The following is a 23,366-nucleotide window of genomic DNA, read 5'->3' on the forward strand; positions in this document are numbered from 1 at the left end:
TAATGCTTTCATATTGTGGTGAGGGAGAAAACTCTTGAGAGTCCCTTGGACAGCAAGAAGATCAAACCAGTCAATCCTATGGGAAATCAACCCTGAGTACTCATTGGAAGGACTGATACTGAAGCTCCAATACTTCAGCCACCTGATGCAAAGAGCCAACTCATTGGAAAAGACCGTGATGCTGGGAAAGATTGAAGGCAAGAAGTGGACGACAGAGGATGAGATGGTTGCATGGCATCGCCAAGACTCGATGGACACAGGTTTCAGCAAGCTCAGGGAGTTGGTGATGGACATGGAAGCCTGGCATGCTGCAGTCCATGGTGTTGCAAAGAGTTGGATACAACTGAGCAACTGAACTGATGTCTATTTTTGTGTTTTCTGCCAGGAGGAGGATGGATAAATTTATTACACAGGCACAGGTGTTTATAGCAATTCCTGGATAAAGCACAGAGGCTGTAGTAGATTGTGTTACTGTTTCTAAGCACTCGGTGAAAGGTTGCTACTTTACCATGTGGACATCAGGCTTGGCTACATCACTTGCTCTGGCTAATAAAATGGTGAAGTGATATATGCCACTTCTGGGTAGAAGCTTTAAGAATATGATTCCTTGTCACTCTTTTCCCTCTACCATGCTTCTCAGAAAGAAACTGTTCCTTCATCCTCTATCCCTGAATGAAAATGATAATGGAACAGATGTACAGATCTCACCAAGATGTAGCTAGAGCAAGAAATAAACATTAATTTTAAACCAGTGAGATTTGGGAATTGTTTGTTACTACAGCATAACCTAACCTAAACTGACTTATTTTTGTTCAGTTGCTCAGTCATCTCTGGCTCTGCAACTGACTTAAAAGGGGAAAGTGAAAGTTGCTTCATTCATGTCCAATTCTTTGCGACCCTATGGACTGTAGCCCACAAGGCTCCCCTGTCCATGGAATTCTCCAGGCAAGAATACTGGAGTCGGTTGCTGTGCCCTTCTCCAGGGGATCTTCTAGACCCAGAGATTTAATCCACGTCTCCTGAATGCAGGCAGATTCTTTACCGTCTGAGCCACCAGGGGGAGCAATTAAATAAGAAACAATTCAGTATATATGTTTATGTGTTGAGACATCAATGTATAACAGAAAGAACAGGAGAGAAACAAAAGGAATATCCAGGGTTCCTGTCTCAATTCTTATCACACTACTTAGCCAAGTATCCAAGCCAGAAAACAATCATCTGAAATATATCTTTTTCCTCCAAGTCTCCTACATCCAATCTATTACCTCCTTAATGTCTCTTGTATCTATCCTCACAGATACTATCTTAATTAGCCTCTTACTACCTTTCCCTTGCACTAATGTAATAATCCACTAATTTGCCTTTCTGCTTCAGTCTCCTTCCTCTAATCCACTCCCTACATTTATACAGAGTAATACATATTCCTAAAACGATATTGCCACTTTGCTAGAAACATACCACATGAGGCACACTTCAGCTGGACACACATGAGTCAACCCTAGCCAACCCCTCTCCAGGCTCCATAAAGGTATCAAACCACTGCAGGCTCAGGTACAGGTTTTGCCACTTTTTGGCCACAAGTCACTTAACCTCTTCAAGTACAATTTTTTTTTTCCTTTGTAAAATAAGAATCATAATGTTACTCACAGCTTTGTTCTCAGGATTAAATTAGAGAAATAAACTGCGTTGGCAAAATTTATTGCCTGGCCACACCATAGAACAATAAACACATGTGGAATAAGAGAAAAAATCTCTGGCTGTGAAAACTTCACAGCTCTTATTGGCTTATCTAATTGTCTCCCTTTTCTAGAAACTAAGCAGCTTGAGAAGGGGCTGAGCCTTTCTCATCTGAGCATCCTGGGACCAAGCACAGTGCCTGGACTAAAGAGGAACTCAAAGTATTAAAGCTAAGTGATATCTGAAAGTGGAAAACACACCCTGAATGGTTAGAGAAGGGAACAGAGAGAATGGCTGAAGTCAGAGTGAATAAAATCATTAATAATCGTATATCTTCCTCAAGTCCTTGTGTAACTGCATGTGCTTTTAACTTTGTGCTAAACAAGAACTTGGCATCTTGGGTGGCTATTCTCTTCTGTATTTAACCAAACTACTCTTGCCAACTTCATTTACAGGTGAATTCACAAAGTCCTGATAAGGAAGATAGGAAAGCAATGAATGTTTAAAAATTCTTCAGTGTGACTATACTGAACATTTCCTCAAATGCTGGATAACTTAAAAGAATGTTTTCCCGCACATAATCTCAATGCTACATTTCAAATGTATAATTCCACTGCCTATACACAATTGATACCACAAGATCAATAGAATGTAACTCTCAAGGGTAATACAAATCAATACATTCTAAAGAGATGCAACTACTTCTTCTCTATTTTGACAGGAGAATCTCCCCCCATATGTACATTTCCCTGTTTTCTTTCTGTCATACAAAACCTAACTGTAAAAATGGTAGGGTGGTTGTATTTCTGAAGTGTATAACTGAAGTTCAAGGACTTTTTTGGTTTTATTTTGAAAGTGACTCCTTGGATATGGATTAAGGTTATCAATAAACTATCTGGGCATTTTTAAAGTGGTATTTTATTTCAAACTGCCCAAGAAACAGTTTTATCCAAATTCTTGCTATAAATACCCAAAAAGAAGAAAACTGGAAGCTCACCAGAAAAGTCAAATGATGGTATAGTTTATAAATATTTCATAATTTAAAAAATAACAGGTAAAGACAATATGATAAACCATCTAGTCCACATAAGGAGATTATACAACACTAATTTAGATGATTTGACAATGCTAAAATGCTATTTCTTTTAGACAGTGGTTCCAAAAAATGGCCTATCTTACTAGCATTTGGGTGGAACTTATGAGATTGCTGTATTTGACCATTCTTGATCTACAAAAAAGGCAATTATACATTCAATCCTTTTTAATCCTGGTATTTTAAACTTTTCCTGAAATATACATTGCCTACTTAACATCTATAATATTTCACATGCACTTCCATTAGAGCACATGCCATACTGAATTGTAATTAACTGTTTATAATTCTCACTCTTATGCTACAGTTGTGAACATTGGTGGGCAGAAACCATTTCTCCTTTGTTTTCATGTTCCTGGGGCCTGGCACTGTCTGGCATATAGCAGTTCTTGCACAGTAACTGACAATAAGAGAATAGAAGGATAGATTAAGAAAGAACATATAAAAAAGAAAAGTCAAGTTCTAGTAAAAGTTAGTATGCAAACTAGCTGCTACCAGAGTGCTCCAAAACTTAACATCTGATGTTAAACCCAATATTTTCTGAAAATACAGTATTTAAACCACTACTACTCCATACCAAAGAAATAACACTTGCAAATTTTCAGAGACCACTTATCCAGTATATCTTACATTTCTTTCTTTTCTTTTTTTACTCTCTGCTTCAGTACAATATCTTGGGGCAACAGAAGGTGAAAAGGAGAAGAAATGCTCTAACTGGTTAATTTCATTCCTTGCTTGTAAAAGTTCTGAGATCAGCAGGGGGACTTCTTAGAGATCATGGTTTTAATGATTTACATAGGATGGTTAGAATGTCTCTGGATTTCAATCTTTGTTACTGTATTATCTTTTAAATTTTGTACTATCATTTTTAAATGTGCATTATCTTTTAAATTTTTGAAACTTAAATATGACACTATCTTTTTGAATCCACTAAAGTAAACTAAACTTATGTACTGAAGACAGCTATGTACTTCCTCAAGTTTGATCATAAAGTAAGAGAAAACAGAATACAAAGTATATTAAGACTCAAAAAATTCCCTAAGGCTCAGGGAAAACGTATTAATATTTTTCAGAAGGCCAGAAATATTGAGGAAATAAAAGTATTCAAAGTACCATAAGAAAATGCGGTCACATATTTCAAATTCAACAAAAGGAGACTTACTGTGTAAGGCTAAAATTAGCAACAGCTCATTTGGGTGTTCACCCAGGCCAAAGGAGGTATTTCTGACTGTATTATCCCTTGTTTCATAATTTAAAGTTCAACTCATTAGGTTTCAAACTCAATTTCGATATTTATATCTAAATTTTTGATACTATCAGATAAGATAGTTTATATTCAGTCAACCTAACACAGTTTATGAATAGAACACAAATTAACTTGACTTTACCAAATAAGAGAACTGTTTTTATACAAAAGGAATAGTGCCACAGTTGACTTAATGTGACATAACACAGCTGACCAAACGAGAACCTCTGCAAACACCAAAACTAACATTACTCCAGTTAACCTTGAACAACTACTACAGAAACTAATGATGGCGATTTCAGGGTATGTGTCAAGATTTCTTTCATTTATATTTTAATTTGATGAAAATAATATAGAAGTAAGAGTAATCACAATAAAATTAGAGATGATAGAAATTACACAATAAAAGAAAGGATTTCCATGATGACTGTAATCAGCACAACAAACCACTGATTTCTGACTATCCAGTCTGCTTGTTACATCTGATTTTACTGTTTAGCCATTTATTATAAATCTATACACAAATGCGAAAAAAGAAGTAGAGCAGACAACTCAGCTTGGTTTATATGATTAACTTGCAGCAGCTGAGCTCCACCTACAGGCAACAAAAGGATACTTTAGAAAAAATTTTAAAACAGGACTTTGCAAAAGACATGCTGCAATGCCTTTCAGTTAATCTTGAGTGCACATTAGAATAACCTGTGCTTTCTAAAACTTCTCATGGTCCAAACATTTTGATGTCTTGATCGCGGTGGGGTAGGGGGTAGGGAGTGGGGGGGTGGTGGGCGGTTGTCCTCAGGTGATTCAAATATATGGAAAAGATTGAGATACTGATTTGGGTTTTTAACAGCACACATCTTAAAAAACATTAGGAAAACTCAGTATCATTCTGTTTCTTCTAAAATGACTTCCCACTATACTGACCCTTTTACTTTTTCAGAGATTAAATTGAGTTCCATTGATATTAATATTTTGTCTCTGTCAGACTGCAAAGAAGACTTGGAGGTGATGCAACTTTTTTTTTTTTTAAAGTCTAGTGCTTGGTGGGGATTACAGTTCTTAACCCTAACTGCACACTAGAATATATGGACAGATTTTACAAAGTATTATTGCCCTAAATTAATGTTATGTTCTCAGAAGTTAGAAAAGTAGTTACTGTTAGGGAATAAAAGAAGAAATAACCAGAAAAGGGCAAGAGGGAGAACTGTGGGTAATGGCAATTTTGTTTCTTGAACTGGGTGATGGGTATAGGGGTGTATTTGGTTTGTAAACATTCAGCAATACGTGCACTATGAAATATAGTTCATACAGATAAATTCTGTATGTATATTTAAATTGAAAGTTAAAATGTTAAAAAAGGATATGCTTAGACTTCACTTCAGACTAAATCATTCAGAATCGTTTGGAGTGGGATCTGCGTATCAATAGTTTTTCTTTTTAACATTTTTCCAGTGAATCTAATGTGGAGTCAGGAGGTGAAAACCACTCCCCTAATGAATCACAAATGCATTCATTCATTTATTCACCCACTCATTACACAAACTTTAATGACTAATTACCATACACTCATTACATAAGACTCAGAGGACCTAAAGATAAAGAAGATGATCTCTGAAGGAATTCACTCTAGGCAATGGATAGAAGGCAAACCAATAAATCTCATGTGATAAATCTCTTATGATAAATACAAGTCACTTACAAGATCTACAGAAATGATTTGTCAATGAAGGATTCATTCCTTTTTGTTGTTCATTCATTTACATAAATATTTGTGTCCTCATGCTATTTGACCACAGACAAATGGACATAATCTCTGCCTTCAAGAAAATTACAGTATAAGGCCACACAAAGAAGAAATAGATGCTATAGGAATACCCTGGGAAACACCCTGGGGAGTCGGGAATTGCTGACCTTGGAGCTAAGATGATATAAACTTGAACTAGTCCAGTGGCACTGGTGGTAAAAATTACTCTTCCAGAGGAGTGCTTCTCAAACTTGAATATACAAATCACTCTACTAAAATGCAGATTCTGATTTAAAAAGTGTGAGGTGGGGCTTGAAACTTGGCATTTCTATAAAGATCCCAAGTGAAACACAATTTAAGTGGCAAGTTCATGAGGAGGATGGTTTTTAAGAGGGAAAAAGCAAAAAAAATGCCAAATTCCACAACAGAGACACTAGGAAAAACAAAAACTGGAAAGCAGTCACTAGATGTATCAAATACATGGCCTTAGGGAGAGCAGTTTCAGGAGAGTGACGAAGGAAAAGCTGAATGACGTGTATTTAGAAATAAATGGGAACTAAGGTAATGGGGACAGGGAATGAAATTAAGTGGTTTTCTTTTTTTCACTCCTTAAGTCTATCCACAAGTTGAAGGAAAGGCAAGAGTGAGAGAGAAAACTACAAAGGAAAGAGGATGGAATCATTTTCAATGGGTAAAGGGATTCCTACCTTAACAGTAGAAGAGGAGGAGATAAGAACTGATCTGAATAAACAGGGAAAAGAATATGAGTTGCAGAAGGTACTCCTGTTTCATAGAGCAGAAAGCCAGGTGATCTGATGAGGGAGAGTGAACCTGAGGTTGAAGGGCAGCGCCAGCGGCTGGGTAATGAAGACGCACCGGAGGCACAGCTGAGGCCGGACTTGCCCCTGGCCGCATGGTTCTGCTCAGCAGCATTCAGTAGTCAAGGCGGAGGCTTAGAGGAAGTGGACTGGTTAAGAAAGAGACTATACACTGAGAAAAGGAAGGAAGCAAGAGACAGAGATCCTCAAGTCAGAATGAGTACATGAAAGAAAAGAAAGGAGAGAAGGTAATAAGAGCTTTGGATTGTTTTCCCCTCTTGAACCCCTAAGTATTTTTCAACAGAACAATTAGGAAAATATTCCACTCTGTAAATCTGCTAAAAATTATATTGTGAAATATTATTCCTCAACTTAAATATTAAGTACTCAAGAAATCTGCTTGTAGGTTTACCATCCAAAGTGATAAACAGCTTTAACAGATTCCAGATGTTTCTTTACCACAAATTTTCAGTAAAATCACATTTTGAATGGCTCTAGCATAAAAAGTTGATCAAGGCTAGTTTAGTCCTTGATCATACTGCTCAAATCAGAAAACGACTGAAGGATAATCGAGTACTTCAAACACATCCAGGTGAAAAGTTTGTATATACTAAAAGAATTGCTTTTTGAATAGATAATGATTTCACATTGACATCCTACAGGGCTGGCAACTATCTTATACCCATTATAATTTAACTTAGGCTGAGCAGGGATTTTCTTTTATTAATAAATACAATTATCCTTTTTTTTAACCACATTACAATTTTTAAAGACTCTTAGAAGTTTCTTTTTCTTTTAACATAAAATTAACTTGAGACAAACTATAGTGAAGCTGGTTTAGCTGACCAAAACCGCTAATGATTTTGAAATTTTCTTCCCCTCAAAATAAGTGGTCATGAGACAATCATGGACGTTTCTAGACAAGAGAGAAAAACTGTATTTTCTCTCTGAAATTCTGTACTTTGTCCTGACCTCCTTATTTTTCTTTCATTTCTCTTTGTAGGGTAGGAGACACAGGATAAAGGAGGGACAAAGGAGGATGTGAATACTGAAAACTTGGGGGAAGAGAAGAATAGTTATAAATAGATGTTTTGTACTTACTATGGCAAGTTTTACCAAGTAAGCTTTATTTATTCTTACAGAAAATTCAACTTAGTTAAACTTTAAGTTATATTAATTATAGGGTATATAAGTATTTAAAGTTGTATTAAGGCCAACAAAACAGAGTTGAGGACTTAAAAAGCACTTAAAGATGACAAATGTTTGGTTCACCTATTAAAAACTCAATGTATTTTTTGTCACATTAGAAAGCTAATCTTTTAGAAATCAGACTTAAACTGCAAAATTCAAACTTAAATTGAAGAAAGTAGGGAAAACCACTAGACCATTCAAGTATGACATTAATCAAATCCCTTATGATTATACAGTGAAAGTAAGAAATAGATTCAAGGGATTAGATCTGATCAACAGAGTGCCTGAAGAACTATGGATGGAGGTTCATAACACTGTATAGGAGGCTGTGATCAAAGCCTCCTTAAGAAAAAGAAATGCAAAAAGGCAAAGTTGTCTGAGAAGGCCTTACAAATAGCTGAGAAGAGAAGCGAAAGGCAAAAGAGAAAAAGAAAGATACACCCATGTGAATGCAGAGTTCTAATGAACAGCAAGGAGAGATAAGACAGCCTTCCTAAGTGATCAATGCAAAGAAATAAAGAAAAACAATAGAATGGGAAAGACTAGAGATCTCTTCAAGAAAATTAGAGATACCAAGGGAACATTTCATGCAAAGATGGGTGCAATAAAGGACAGAAATGGGATGGACCTAACAGAAGCAGAAGATATTAAGAAGAGGTGACAAGAATACACAGATGAACTATACAAAAAAGATCTCCATGACCCAGATAATCACAATGGTGTGATCACTCATCTAGAGTCAGACATCCTGGAGTGCGAAGTCAAGAGAGCCTTAGGAAGCATCATTATGAACAAAGCTAGTGGAGGTGATGGAATTCCAGTTGATCTATTTCAAATCCTAAAAGATGATGCTGTGAGAGTGCTGTACTAAATATGCCAGCAAATTTGGAAAACTCAATAGTGGCCACAAGACTGGAAAAGGTCAGTTTTCATTCCAATCCCAAAGAAAGGCAATGCAAATAATGTTTAAACTTTTGCACAATTGCACTCATCTTACACACTAGCAAAGTAATGCTCAAAGTTCTCCAAGCTAGGATTCAATAATATGTGAACTGAGAACTTCCAGATGTTCAAGCTGGATTTAGAAAAGGCAGAGGAACCAGAGATCAAATTGCCAACATCTGCTGGATCACAGAAAAAGCAAGAGAGTTCCAGAAAAAACATCTACTTTTGCATCATTAGCTATGCTAAAGCCTTTGACTGTGGATCAAAATAAACTGTGGAAAATTCTTAAACAGATATGAGTACCAGAGCACCTTACCTGCCTCCTAAGAAATCTGTATGCAGATCAAGAAGCAACAGTTAGAACCAGATATGGAAGAAAGGACTGGTTCCAAATTGGAAAACGAGTACCTCAAGGCTGTACGTTGTCACCCTGCTTATTTAACTTATATACAGAGTACATCATGAGAAATGCTGGGCTGGATGAAGCACAAGCTGGAATCAAGACTGTTGGGAGAAATATCAATAACCTCAGATATGGAGATGACACCAACCTTATGGTAGAAAGCAAAGAGGAACTAAACAATCTCTTGATGAAAGTGAAAGAGGAGAGTGAAAAAGCTGCTTAAATCTCAACATTCAAAAAACAAAGATCATGGCATCCAGTCCCATCACTTCAAGGCAAATAGATGGGGAAAGAATGGAAACAGTGACAGACTTTCTTTTCTTGGGCTCCAAAATCACTGCAGATGGTGACTGCAGCCATGAAATTAAAAGACGCTTACTCCTTGGAAGAAAAGCTATGACCAATCTAGACAGCATATTAAAAAGCAGAGACATTACTTTGCCAACAAAGGTCCGTATAGTCAAAGGTATGGTTTTTCCAGTAGTCATGCTGGATATGAGAGTTGGATCATAAAGAAAGCTGAGCATCAAAGAACTGATGGTTTTGAACTGTGGTGTTGCAAAAGACTCTTGAGAGTCTCTTGGACTTCAAGGAGATCAAACCAGTCAGTCCTAAAGGAAATAGGTCCTGGATATTCATTGGAAGGACGGATACTGAAGTTGAAGCTCCAGTACTTAGGCTACCTGATGCGAAGAACTGACTCACTGGAAAAGACCCTGCTGCTAGGAAAAGACTGAAGGCAAGAGGAGAAGGGGATGACAGAGGATGAGATAATTGGATGGCATCACTGACTCAACGGACATGAATTTGAGCAAGCTCCAGGAGTTGGTGATGGACAGGGAAGTCTATTGTGCTGCAGGCTATGGGGTTGCAAAGAGTTGGACATGACTGAGTGACTGGACTGAAAGGAACTGAAAAATCAGGAAATGCATCTTCTGAGTAAGAGAGAGAAATAAAGTATTCTTGATTATATTCATGATCCAACTAAACGTTTGAGCTGATAAGAGGCCCGTCAACTCCATGGGCCTTATATAAGCATATATATGATCACTAAAATCTTCATCCAGTAGTGGCCCAAAGTTAATCAACTATATTAAATTATTCAACAATGATTACTTGAGCATCAGGTGAATTTTGCCAGAAAAAGATATTTAAAGACTTCTAAGTACCATTTCTGAATGCAAAAGGTTATACTATCAGTGGAAATTTCTGGGGAAGTACTTTTCTGGTTACATAAAGAAAAAATTTAGAGATCTAAGTGATGATAATATGAAAATGTTTTTTATTTGTAGTTTTCCTGTGTGACGTTGAGAAACATAATAGAATAAAACAATGTTGTTTATAGGGAGTTACACCTATCTTACCCCCAACTGTAGGTCATTCAAAGAAAACAAACACTACCTTTTTTAAAGCTATATTATTTTATATGTGTAACAAAGTTGTAATAACAGAATTATAAAGGAGAGCTTTTCAATTAAGCTGAATTTCAGGAGAATAAAATGTTGAGTCACAAAATTTAACAAGTCTTTAAAATGAGACATGTGCTGAGATTTATTTTATGATACCACCAAGGTTAGGAGGGGTAGACAGTATAAATCAGACTTGAAAAAATATTAAGAGTATTTTCAGGGCCACATCCTTCTTAGTCATTTTTGACAAATTTCACTCCCCTAAATCTGAGGACATTTTTTTGTTTTGTATAATGACTTAACTTATCTTGTTTGTTTTAAACAAATGCAGTCTTTCACATATAGCTAATATTTTGCTTACCTCAAATATAAAAAGAAAAAACTTGGAGGCTTTTAAAGAAGAGATCAAAGAGAAATAAAGCAGAATTTGACTCAAGACCACTGATGTAAATAAAATTGGTCTATTTTCTTTTTGGCCTGAGTGGGATAATTTAGGACAACTGGTATATATATCAAACACTATGAAAACAACATTTTAGAAAGTAAGTTGAATAGAGGACTCAATCTTAATTTTAAATGAAGTATAAAAGACAGAAACTCTGATATTTCAACTGCTTGACTCACCTGCGGCTAACTGGTTTCTTCTCCACTTCACCCTCTCCAGCTCTCTTAACATTCTCACTTGTGTCCTTTTTTAACTTTTTTGCAATTCTTTCTCTCATCTGGTTCTTCTCATCACCATCAACATATTCATCATGCTCTGCACCTTCATATTCTCCATCCTGTAAAAAGTGAAATGTAGTATTTACTGGGCATTCCAGTTTCTCCTTTCGCTTCCAGAGGTCTGTCTCAGACTCTCCTCACTGCATTTTAGGCCAGTTTTTTTTGTTTGTTTGTTTCATTTTGAACTAGTAAGGGCTCGAAGAATCTGCTCTTCGTGAGAATACCTGCTGGGGTCTGCTCTAAGTATACCATAGCCCAGCAAGGGTTGCTGCTCAATCCACAACCAGTCCATCTGTGCAGCAGACTGTGCTCCTGCTGGATTACCCAGACTTTTGTGTTGATCTGTTGTACATTCTTGTTCTTCCCCAGGAGGCAAGGTGGCTTCTGGAGGCAGTTGGCTAGCATACTGACCTCAACCACGTATTAATGCAAATAAAAGAGGTGGAGGTAAAGAAGCTGATATTTCCTCCTACAAATTAAGACATAGCAATCACTCCTCTCTCAAAACCCTGCAATGAGTCCCCAACTCTACCAAGACACTATACAATCTGTAGCTCCTTGACATAATCTCCTACAATTCTAGGCCAGCAACACAGCCAACTCTGGAGTTGCTCTTCCTTCCAACCTGAAACTCTTATTTTATGAATCTGCATTGCTCACTCTTTCATCTTCTTCAGGTCTCTGGTCAAATTTACCCTCTCAGTGCTCCTTCTCTTGATCACCCTAATAAAATGGCAGAAACATACGCTCACCCACTGTGGTCTCTATTCCCCTTCCCTGTTTTTCCTCAAAACATTTATAACTCATTTGACATACTATATATTTTAATTATTTATATGATTATTGTCTCCAATGATCAAAGGAAAGACTCCATAAGAGCTAAAATTCTGGACTGTTGTGCTTATTGCTAAATTGACAACTTCCAGAATAGCTCCCTGGATTAACAGACAGAGAAGTGGAGAGAAAAAGGAAGAGAGAAGGAGGGAAGAGGGTAGAGAAGAAGGAAGAAACTACCCAAGTTGATCTTTTTCTCTTGTGATTCTCTGACCAGGTGAGTCTTGGTGAGGCAGGATTCTTAACTTGAAGCCTGTGGACCCTAGGGCAGTGGTTCTCAGACTATAAAATGTGGATTGTTTCTAATCTCTGTAGATAGAAATTGTGAGTGTTTTCAGTGAGATGTTTAAGACTTTCTTTAGCTTTAAAATTTCATAACCATTGACCCAGGTCTTCCATGCATGGTCCTCAGGAGACAAAAAAAATGCCATGCAAATTAGTAAAATTTTGTTTGTGGATGCAGTGTTTCCTGGGTCAGAGGTCCACCATTTTAGTGACTGCAAAGGATCTTGGGACACTAAACAGGTTAAAGATCACACACTATCCTTAGGTGACCTTACCCCTGCCAAGACCATAAGAATGTATGGATAATTTTACATCAGGCCTTGGTCCTACCTTCCAGATCCATATTAACGTTACACAGATGTCTCCAAGTTATCTGAATCACAAAATGTACATTATTAAGCACATTATTTTTCATCATTCTCCCCATTTGTCTTTTGTACCCATCTAACAAGCTGACCAAATCAGAAAGCTTATGGTTGTCTCCCTGAGAGTAAGTCACCTCTTAGACCTCTTTCAAGTCTGTCTGTCTCCCATCTCACAGCTGTGATTTTCTACCAGCTTTCCTCTCAACAGGACTTCTCTGGTGGTTCAGATGGTAAAGTGTCTGCCTACAATGTGGGAGACCCAGGTTCCTGATCCCTGGGTCAGGAAGATGCTCCGGAGAAGGAAATGGTAACCCACTCCAGTACTCTTGCTTGGAAAATCCCATGGATGGAGGACCATGGCAGGCTGCAGTCCATAGGATCGCAAAGAGTCGGACACGACTGAGCGACTTCACTTTCTTTCTTTATTTCTCCTCTCAACATAGCTCCCTGACAGTTCTCCTTGAGTCCTGCCTATTTCTTCTAATTTTTCTCCTCTAACTTTGCCAACACGGATCTTCCTAAAATGCAAAGTTGACCACAGCACTCATCTTTTTAACTAATGCCCTTCAACTGTTTCTCATCATTTTTAGAATGAAATTTAAACTCCTCACCATAGTCTATGAAGCTCTCTACTCTTTGACTTCTCCCCACCTCTCCAACCTCACCACTCTCCTTCCTGTCACTAAGTTCTGGTCCCTTTGGTCCGTTTTCAGCTCCTGAAACACAACAAACTCTCTCCTACTTCAGAGCCTTTTATAGATGTGGCTCCCTCTAACCCTCTTCCCTCCTGCTCTCCTCACAGTGAGGTTCCTTCTCAAACTTTAACCTTAATGTGTACTTCCTAAATAAGATATACTCTCTCCTAGTTACTATGTGTTGCTGCTGCTGCTAAGTCGCTTCAGTCACGTCCAACTCTGTGCAACCCCACAGATGGTAGCACATCAGGCTCCCCCATCCCTGGGATTCTCCAGGCAAGAGTACTGCAGTGGGGTGCCATTGCCTTTTCCAGTGCATGAAAGTGAAAAGTGAAAATGAAGTCGCTCAGTCAGGCCCAACTCTTAGTGACCCCATGGACTGCAGCCCACCAGGCTCTTCCGTCCATGGGATTTTCCAGGCAGGAGTACTGGAGTGGGATGCCATTGCCTTCTCCAGTCACTATGTGTTAACATATGCTGTTCTCTAAGCTAGAGTGACCCCACCCTTTACCACTTTCTTTTTTGATCTAGTTAACTCCTAATTCTCCTATAAGACACAACACAGCATCATCTCTTCCCAGAAGGTTCTCTTGACCAGGTTAGACAGTCATTCTTTCTCCATTTACACAGAGAAAATGCTGTCTTTTGAATATGATAATAGATGAAGCTGTGTTCTTGCATGGACAGTTATGTGTTTCCTTCTGTACAATGCACAGATCAATGAGTTTTTATATCAGGTGGCAAATGAATGACTTGAAAAACTTGATCTCTTACACATAAAGGAAATCCTGCCTTATCAGCTCTAATAGCCAGTACAAGTAATGCAAAGACGTCAAGACACTTTTAAGAGAGAATGTTCTGAAATGTTTGTATGAAGAAGGAAACTACCATAAATGACTGATTCAAGCATTTCCCATATATCATGTTACACATCAGCATTTAAACTTATCATAATAAAACAAAATCAATGCCATCTAAATTTTGAGTATTCATGTAACATTATGTGAGATGGAGGAAAAAACAGGCTAAAAATTCATATATAAGATTCTGATTTTGTAGGAAAACAAATACATAAATTTACTATGAAGAAAATTCCAATACTGAAATACATATTTATTTTTCAAATCTTTCAAAATTTTTTCAAATTTTTATATATTTATAAAAGATAATATATAGTACCTTTTAGGAAAAATAATCATTTGTAAAGATTTTGAATTTTCTATATACTGTTCAACTATATTTATACTAAAATTAAAACTCACATCATCTGAATCTTCTGCTGCATCCCCTCTCTCACTACAAAAAATAAGAAAAACAAATTTTAGCTTCAAAATGAAACTAGTAAAATTATTCAATTACCCAAAAATTTATAATATTTTGCTATGATTAATAGCTCAAAAATACTTCAACACAGGAATTTCAGAATGGCATCATACAGCAAAGAGAAACATTCTAAAAGGAAGTTGTTTTTATAAACAGAATAGAAGGTATGCTCCATTAGCACAAATACAAATCTTCTAGAATTTTTTTTTTAAAAAGCAAATAACCAATAGTGCTATTTTTATGAACAAAAGGCTGCAGAAATTAATTTCTTATATTGGCTTTATGTCTTCAGGCTGAAGAAGACAAGTCCTTCAAATACAAGTATGTTAAGAACAGACTGTTACAATGTACAATTTCTAAAAATGAGCTAAACTCAGTACCACAGTATTGTAGTGCACCTTTCAATCACTGGTCCAGTAAATCACATATAATTACATTTAACAGTCAGACATTTTCCCGTACCAAAGAGAAGCAACAAAAACAGTAAGACAGTTTTCTGGTAACTCCTGAAATAGGTATGGAATAATACTCAGTGAACTGGTCCAAAATGTGGTGATTTCCTCACAAAACCCTTCAAATCTGATTTGCTTACTCATGATTCTGAGACAAAAATGATTAAAGAAGAAGATTAGTAAAAAAAAAAACTTTAAATTAAACATTAAATCATTAAAGTGGACAGCTCTCTAGTGTTCAAACTATCCCAAGATTTAGAAGTTTAACAGGTAACTTTAATTAGCTCAACAAAGATAGATCGATAGCAAGAGAGTGAATGTGACCAGAGTGATTCTCTCTCCATTATGCTAGTAGCTCTATTACCCCCATTACCAAAACACTTTAGTTTTTTGGTTGGGCTGACAAAATTTGACTTAATGAGAACTGACTGCTTACTCACAAAGGGAGCCAGAAAATTATCTGAGCCAAAAAATAAGAGCTTAGCACCATACTAACCTTTCAACAGCTGGAACAGAGCTGAGATGTGGATCATCCTTAAGCAAGTCATGACTACTTTTGCTTTTCCCCTTCATGCTCTAGAAAGAAATGTACAATGTAATCATGAGTGGAGGAAAAAACAGTTTTCCAAAAGGACAAGTTAACACATTTACATATTATCTAGTACTGCTATTCTGTGGTTATTAGTAAAAGATACATGTTACTGAAAAATCTAAGTAGAAACAAAAGCTTTTTAAAATAGCAATCTTATTCTCCCATAGACTAAAAATATTATTTGAAAAGCATCTCTCCTTCAAAAAGTGTGACATAGCCTTAAAAACAAGTTTATTGATTACTATTTCCAAACACTAAACACTCTATGATTTCTTAATTTTTGATTGATATATTAAAACTCAGAAGACAAATCCCAAGAGTAGTTTGAAATAAACACACACTATTATTCTTCAAATATACTGTGTATACTGCTGCTGCTGCTAAGTCACTTCAGTCGTGTCTGACTCTGTGCGACCCCATAGACGGCAGCCCACCAGGCTTCCCCGTCCCTGGTATTCTCCAGGCAAGAATACAGTAGTATAGTATTCTTGCACAGAACACTTTTAAAATGTACCCAAGCAACCAGATGAGAACATCTATAAAATACTATTTAGCATATGTAAAAGATCTTTTCATGTATGACTGCTCATTGGTGACCTAATATTAAATAACTTCAAAAGTCATATTCTCAGTAAATTTATACTTTAAATTTATATAAGACATTATAAGATAAGTAGAACTATTAAAAAACGGACAAAATAATGTCATTTTTGGCAGTAGGGATGGGCCTATAAATTTGTAAAATAGACTAATAAGAACCTACTGTATAGCACAGAGAACTCTACTCAGCACTCTGTAATGACCTATATGGGAAAAGAACCTAAAAAAAGAGTGGATATATGTGTGTGTATATATATGTGTGGATATATGTGTATGTATATCTGATTCACTTTGCTGTACACCTGAAACACTACACTATAAATCAAGTATATCCCAATAAAAATTAAAACAAGCTACAACCATTATTCTAATTTATTAAATATATACTTGTGTCAGGCACTGAGCTACAATACAATATTCCCACATCTCAATTCCTCTTGTCACCAAATGAAAGTAGTACGGTAGCCATTATCAGCCCCATTTTACAGACAGAAAATAGACTTAGATTAAGTAATTCACAAAGCTAGTGGTAGATGATCTAGGATTTAAATCCTGGTCTATCTCACAATGATATAATCCACTTTTCTTTTCCTATAGGCCCCTATGGACCCAGAACAACTGGCCTGTTTCAGAGCTGCAGACTATTGTACAAGCTTCCTCACCATAAGGTGAGAAAACTTTAAATTCGTACTTTCTATCTTAAGGTGGAAAGCTGCTTACCATTCCCATCCCTCAATTAATCATGTCTGAGTGACCAGTATCAGGTTAGAGTTGATAAGAAAAAAGGACAATTTCTATCTTGAAGGAAGTTTTTATTTTGAAAAATTCATTACAAAATGTGTTAACTGAAATTTTAAAATGTCAAATACAGAGAGGTGAAAAGACCTTTTTCCCTTTATCCTCATTCTTCACTGCTTAACAATTTTGAGAATAGGCTTCTAAATTTGACAGGCCTTACTTTGAAGCAGATGTATACTTTCTGAAATTTATTTCCATGATAAAAATAATCTATTTTAGAATTTTTCTGTATTAACATGGAGTACTCCACATTTTAAAGACCTAATCATTTTTTAGATGTCCATTTAAATATACTTATAATCCAGTTTCACTGGGCAAAATAAAAACTTTTCTCAATTAAAAATACTATTATCTGTACTTTTAAAAAGTCACAGATATGCAATTAATATATATATCTAATTCCATAACCTTACGAAAACCAAGAAGTAATAAAAAGACAAACATCAAAGAATTACTTGATGTTTGTCTAACAATGTAAACTGTCCAAAAACTGAAGGTGGTATAATAGAAAGAACACAGGAAAAGAGGATAACAGTTGGACCAAAAGAATTTCAAAATCTAATAATCAGTAATTCTGTGGGCTTCAGGCCAAAACTTGTACCATTTGGGGAAAGAGAATGACCTCATCAGACTTCAGAACCTATGCCTAAAAACTGGAAATAATAATAATAGCAGTTTTGTTACATAAGATATGTGTACAAAAGTGAACAAATGAATATAAAATGACCTCAACTAGAATAAAACACAAGCATCTTATTTTCATGTTTTCCTTTCTAAAATTTCTTCCTTCTGCACCTCTAGCCACCAATGTTTATTTTCATTTATGCTAAGAAATAGTTCCTTATCAATTCTCCCCATATGCTTCCTTCATGGAGTCACAATTACAGACATAACAGCCAGAGGAGGCCTCAGACTCTCTAGTCCAGAAACAGATAATAGATCAGGAAATGAGAGTTGCACTAATACATAAGAGGAGTAAGATTAGAATTCAGGTCTCCAGGTTCTTGGTCCATTAATAAGCTATACTATTCCATTTACTTGTAAATATTAGTTTATAAATGTTAGCTTAATTAACGTTTTTTAAAAATAGGTTTTTGAACTTCCCCAATGGTCCAGTGGTAAAGAATCTGCCTGCCAAAACAGGGGACACAGGTTCAATCCCTGATTCAAGAAGATTTCACATGCGCTGCAAGTACTGAAGCCTGTGCACCCTATAGCCTGTGGTCCACAGCAAGAGAAGCCAGCGCAGTGAGAAGCCTGCACACCACAGCTAGAGAGCATCCCCGCCTGCAGCTGGAGAAAGTTCACACGCTGCAACAGAGACCCAGTGCAGCCAAAAACAGATAAATACAATTTCTTTAAAAATGGTTTCTTGTTTATCTCCTAAAACTTAAACCAGCTTAAAAGAAAAGAAGAAACTTGTCTTAACATTAACTTTAAATAAGACTTCACAATAGAAGGAAACTGATTAATATGAATAATTATTACCATTTCAAATTTAAATTAATATTTTCAATTAAACTAGTAGAGAAATATATGATCAAAAGCAATTTTTTAGATGTCCATTCCCACTATAGTAGACTTTGAATCCTGCAGGCCAAGAAAATAAATAGGAGATAGGCTCTAAGAGGGTAAAAATGAATTCAAATATTTCTTTCATGCCTATTCTTTCTGAGACCTATTTTAAGGTTCTTATTTATACTATCAATAATAATTTTAGAGAAAGAAGAAACACCAAATATACTTTAAAATAATTTTTGAAGAAGTTACATAAAGGCAGCTGGCTCATTAATTGGTTGAGGGGCTGAAAAAAATACTAAATATATTTAGTGAGCACAACATAAAAAGCTCCAAGGTAAATTCAAAACCATAGGCAAACCTGAAAATGAACATCAAAGGGGATTTGGGAAAGTTATATTATTATCTGCTACTTCTTATCAAGAGCACAGAGGCAGTGAAACAGTGGGAACTAAATACAAGTAGAAAGAAAGCAAGAGGCATAGTGGTCAAGAAGTTGGAAGGTCTGAGTGCCAATTTCTAACTACTTCAGTGTGATGGTTAATTTTATGCTATGTACCCAAGCTGTCTATTCAAACACCAGTCTAGATGGTGTTACAAAATTAAGTATTTTTTAAACATGTGATTAAACACTTAAATCAGTAGACTGAGTAAAGCAGATTATCCACCAAAATGTAGGTGGGCCTCATCTAATCAGCTGAAGGCCTTAAGAGTAAAGACTTTCCCAAGAAGAAGCAATTTGGCCTCAACACTGTAACACAAAAATTATGCCTGACTTTCCAGCCTACAGATTTTGGACTCAAGACTGTCACAGTAACTCCTCCTTGAGTTTCCAGCTTGCTGGCCCACTCTACTGATTTTAGACTTGCCAGCCCCCATAAACATACAAGCCAATTCCTAAAATTCAATCAATCTATCAGTCTCCATCTCTGCTTATATATATATATAAATATATATATATATAGTTTCTATGATGAACCCTATTACATTCTTGTGACCTTTAGTACAGAACCAGAAAACTTGACAGGAGGAAAAATCTTTAAGCCATTTAATCTAGTCTCCCACACAATGCAGGAATCTCCTTGACATCACTGACTAGTCAACCAGTATCTCCACACTGGAAAGGAGCTTAATAACTACACACATACATACATGAAAAATCACCCCTTTTTAAAGGAGTTCTATAATTGGACAACTCTCTAATTGGAGAAAAAGAAAATCTATGTTTAATTTTCAACCATCCAACTAACCCTATTTCTACCTTCTAAAACTAAAAATGAACCATAAACAAGTGCTGTCAATAGGAATACTCCACACAGTTTTGCTTAGATACAAATAGGTTGTAGGCAGGTAATAGCCCCTAAAGATGTCCACTTCCTGATCTTCAAAACTTGTGGGTAAGTTATTTGACTTGGCAATAGGAATTCTGTAGGTAAATTAAGAATTTTGAGATGAGGAGATTATCCCAGATTATCAGGGTGGGTCCAAGGTAATCAGAAATCTTTATAAGAAAGATGGAAGCAGGAAAGTCAGGGGCAGAATGATGAAAGATAAGAAAGTCTTGACCTGCTATTGCTGGCTTTGAAGATGAAGAAGACATTAACCAAAGAATACAGGCAGTCTCTAGCAACTGGAAAAATAAGGGAATGGATTCTCTTCAGCTGCCAGAAGGAAGGCAGCTCTGCCAGTACCTCATTATCTAGGCCAGTGAAGCCTGTTTTGGATTTCTGGCCTCCAGAGCTATAAGATACTAAATTTATTTTGCTTTGAATCATTAAGTGTATGGTAATTTGCTACAGCAGAAATACAAAGTGATTACAAATACATCAACATTTTTAAAAAGTGAAATATAAACAACTAGAAAGATAAGTAAATTAAAGTTTAATACAATTTAATGAGAAAAAACATTTTATAAAATAGACTGGGGAACTCCCTGCTGATCCAATGGTTAGGACTCCACATTTCAACTGCTGAGAGTGGGGCTCAATCCCTGGTCAGGGAACTAAGATCCCACAAGCCATGTGATAAAAAAACTATTTAACATTTCCGACAGCCTCTGTACAAAACTCTCCAGGCTATGCCTAACCCACCTGGAAACTATAATCTCAAAGGATAAATGAGAATAAGACAAAAATATTATCACTTTATTCTCAAAAGTGATATATTTATCAACATACATTTTTCTGGGTAAGAAAAAAGCTTTTTTATAAATTTAGGTTCAAAATTAAAATGTTAACATATCTTGAAGAAAAAATACTGTGTATCAATATGAATGTGGCACAACTTAGTAACTATTTTCAAATTTAGCTATTAAGATATTTTTTTACTAGACCTACCATTTAACTTGCCTCGGGAAAACTACTCATCTGATCATAAGTTTTATTAGAAAAACATTTTCTGACATTCTTGTTTAAGTTATACACAAACATTCAGAAGCAAACTTTACCAACATGGACATTTGAATGAAACTATTATTTAATAAAGCAATATAAAGGAGAGTATCTTCCAGATAAAAACCTTTCAAATATTTGAAGCCTAGACTTACATTTTCAGTTAGATTTTATTTCGCCAATGTATATCCAGTTACTCAAGCATTCCCTGAGGAGCATGTTTTTGGCATTATGCCCATCCTCCTCATGACCCTCCCTTCCTCTGGATACATCTAGTTTGTCAGTATCCTTAAAGGTGTTCAGAACTGAACAAAATGCTGCAAATGCTATCCCCCAAAATGCAAAGAATGTTAAATTCCTCATTCCAGAGACCTTACTCTTAATAATTCAATAAGGCTTACAGGCTATTAAGTCATACCTATTTAGCTGATTTCATTAAACTAAAGCACAGAATATACATGTACTCCTATTACATTTCAACTTACTAGTTCAAATAATTAGGCACAGGTTGACAACAAAGCACTCTTTGGGCAGAAGTATTCAATCAGCTCTAAATCCATCTGACTGTACTATCTCCCAGATCACATTTCCTCATGTTGTCCACAAGCATATCATTAGAGACTCCGACAATGTGCTTTCCTGAACTCAAGATACTTGTTATGGCATCCTCCTATCATGCAATCCTATCAAAAAGGAAATGAAGTCAGTCTGGCAAGTCACTTAACCAGAGTCTCAGTTTCTTCATCTATAAAGAAAGGAAGTTGGACTAGATCCCTTTGAGCTATAAAATTCTATTATTCTAAAAGAGATTTTATCAGGTAGTAGAAAGATACTGAAATAAATAATGAAAGAAAGCTAACCCTTGGGAGAGAGGCACCTTCTCATGAATATTGAGTGGGGTGAAGCAGTGTCTGTAATCCCACACTGATAATCCATAAACCAGAGGGGACTCGATCTTATTTCTTCTTTCACATAAAGTAAAGCCTCAATTCAGACTTTACCAATTATTAACTTGTGATGTTAGGTTCTGGGATAAAGATTAACACTGTGGAGCCACTGAAAGAAAGAAACTTGATAAGCAAATGAATAATGAAAATTATTTTTAAGCCCTCTAGAAATACTTAATTTCATGCAACCTCTGAAACTGCAAATTGCTCTTAGTCACTATAAAAGACACTGACTTTGGCTCTAGTTATCAGTATTTAAAAACAGGCTAAATTTTTAAAAATATACCATTTGGTCACACTTTTCCAAAATTCAAGCTAGCCTTCCCTTTTCTGATCCAATTTTCATTGTCCCTAAAAGGCAAAATGTATTTGAAGGCTGAAGAACAGTACAAAAGCAAAATAAACAAAATATATTTCTATTTCTGTTCTCCCTAGAATTTATCTCATGCTCTCTACAGAAATTTCCTCTTCTTTAAGCCAGTAAATGTCAACAATTTTTGGTGTTGTTGCTCTCTTTTCTCAAGCTAAACTTACCCATGATTCCATAATATGAATATACAAAACAGCTAAATTCTGTATGCCAAAAGATTCTGCTCCTTGTTTCAAGACCCACTCACACATGGAGAATGAGTCGTTAGTGGGTCACGATGTACAGGTGTACACCCATGCTCTCCCAGGCTGCTCAAGCTACTATCAAGGACCCTGTGGGAGTGAGCAGGAAGGGCCCTGGGCCAACTGTGTTGTGCTCATGACTTCCTACCTCAGGAAGCTGGTGAAGTTTCTCAGCAGCCCTCTACCTGAGTGTAGGGCAGCAGCTTCTGCATGATAATCATGATCATATTAGTGACTGATATTTTTTAGCTCTTTGAGAATAAAAGACAACTTCTAGAGTACATTGTTTAAGACATTTGATTTTCAAAACCACTTTTCAATTGCATGACCTATCAAATTAAGGATTATCTGTATCCTTATTTCACAGCTCTAAATGGTATCTATTATTTCCATGCTACATGCTACAAAGAGAAAAATGGAGGCTCAGAGAGACTTAAGTTATCCAAGCTGCTGCTGCTAAGTCGCTTCAGTTGTGTCCAACTCTGTGTGACCCCACACAGCAGCCCACCAGGCTCCCCCATCCCTGGGATTCTCCAGGCAAGAACACTGGAGGGGGTTGCCATTTCCTTCTCCAGTGCATGAAAGTGAAAAGTGAAAGTGAAGTCACTCAGTCGTGTCCGACTCTAGTCGTGTCCGACTCTTCGCAACCCCATGGACTGCAGCCTACCAGGCTCCTCCCATGGGATTTTCCAGGCAAGAGTACTGG

The 23,366-nt window shown here is 36.4% G+C and overlaps 1 protein-coding gene across 1 annotated transcript in view; it reads right to left on the minus strand.

The window, feature by feature from the left end:
• Positions 1 to 23,366, minus strand: part of CWC27 (CWC27 spliceosome associated protein homolog) — a 260,233-nt gene that overhangs the window by 198,024 nt on the left and 38,843 nt on the right. Inside the window, 3 exon segments of the mRNA XM_027520263.1 lie at positions 11,151 to 11,308; positions 14,691 to 14,724; positions 15,700 to 15,779. Of these exon segments, the coding sequence (XP_027376064.1) occupies positions 11,151 to 11,308; positions 14,691 to 14,724; positions 15,700 to 15,779 (272 nt within the window).

Source organism: Bos indicus x Bos taurus, chromosome 20, assembly GCF_003369695.1.
Source record: "Bos indicus x Bos taurus breed Angus x Brahman F1 hybrid chromosome 20, Bos_hybrid_MaternalHap_v2.0, whole genome shotgun sequence".
Taxonomy (NCBI): domain Eukaryota; kingdom Metazoa; phylum Chordata; class Mammalia; order Artiodactyla; family Bovidae; genus Bos; species Bos indicus x Bos taurus.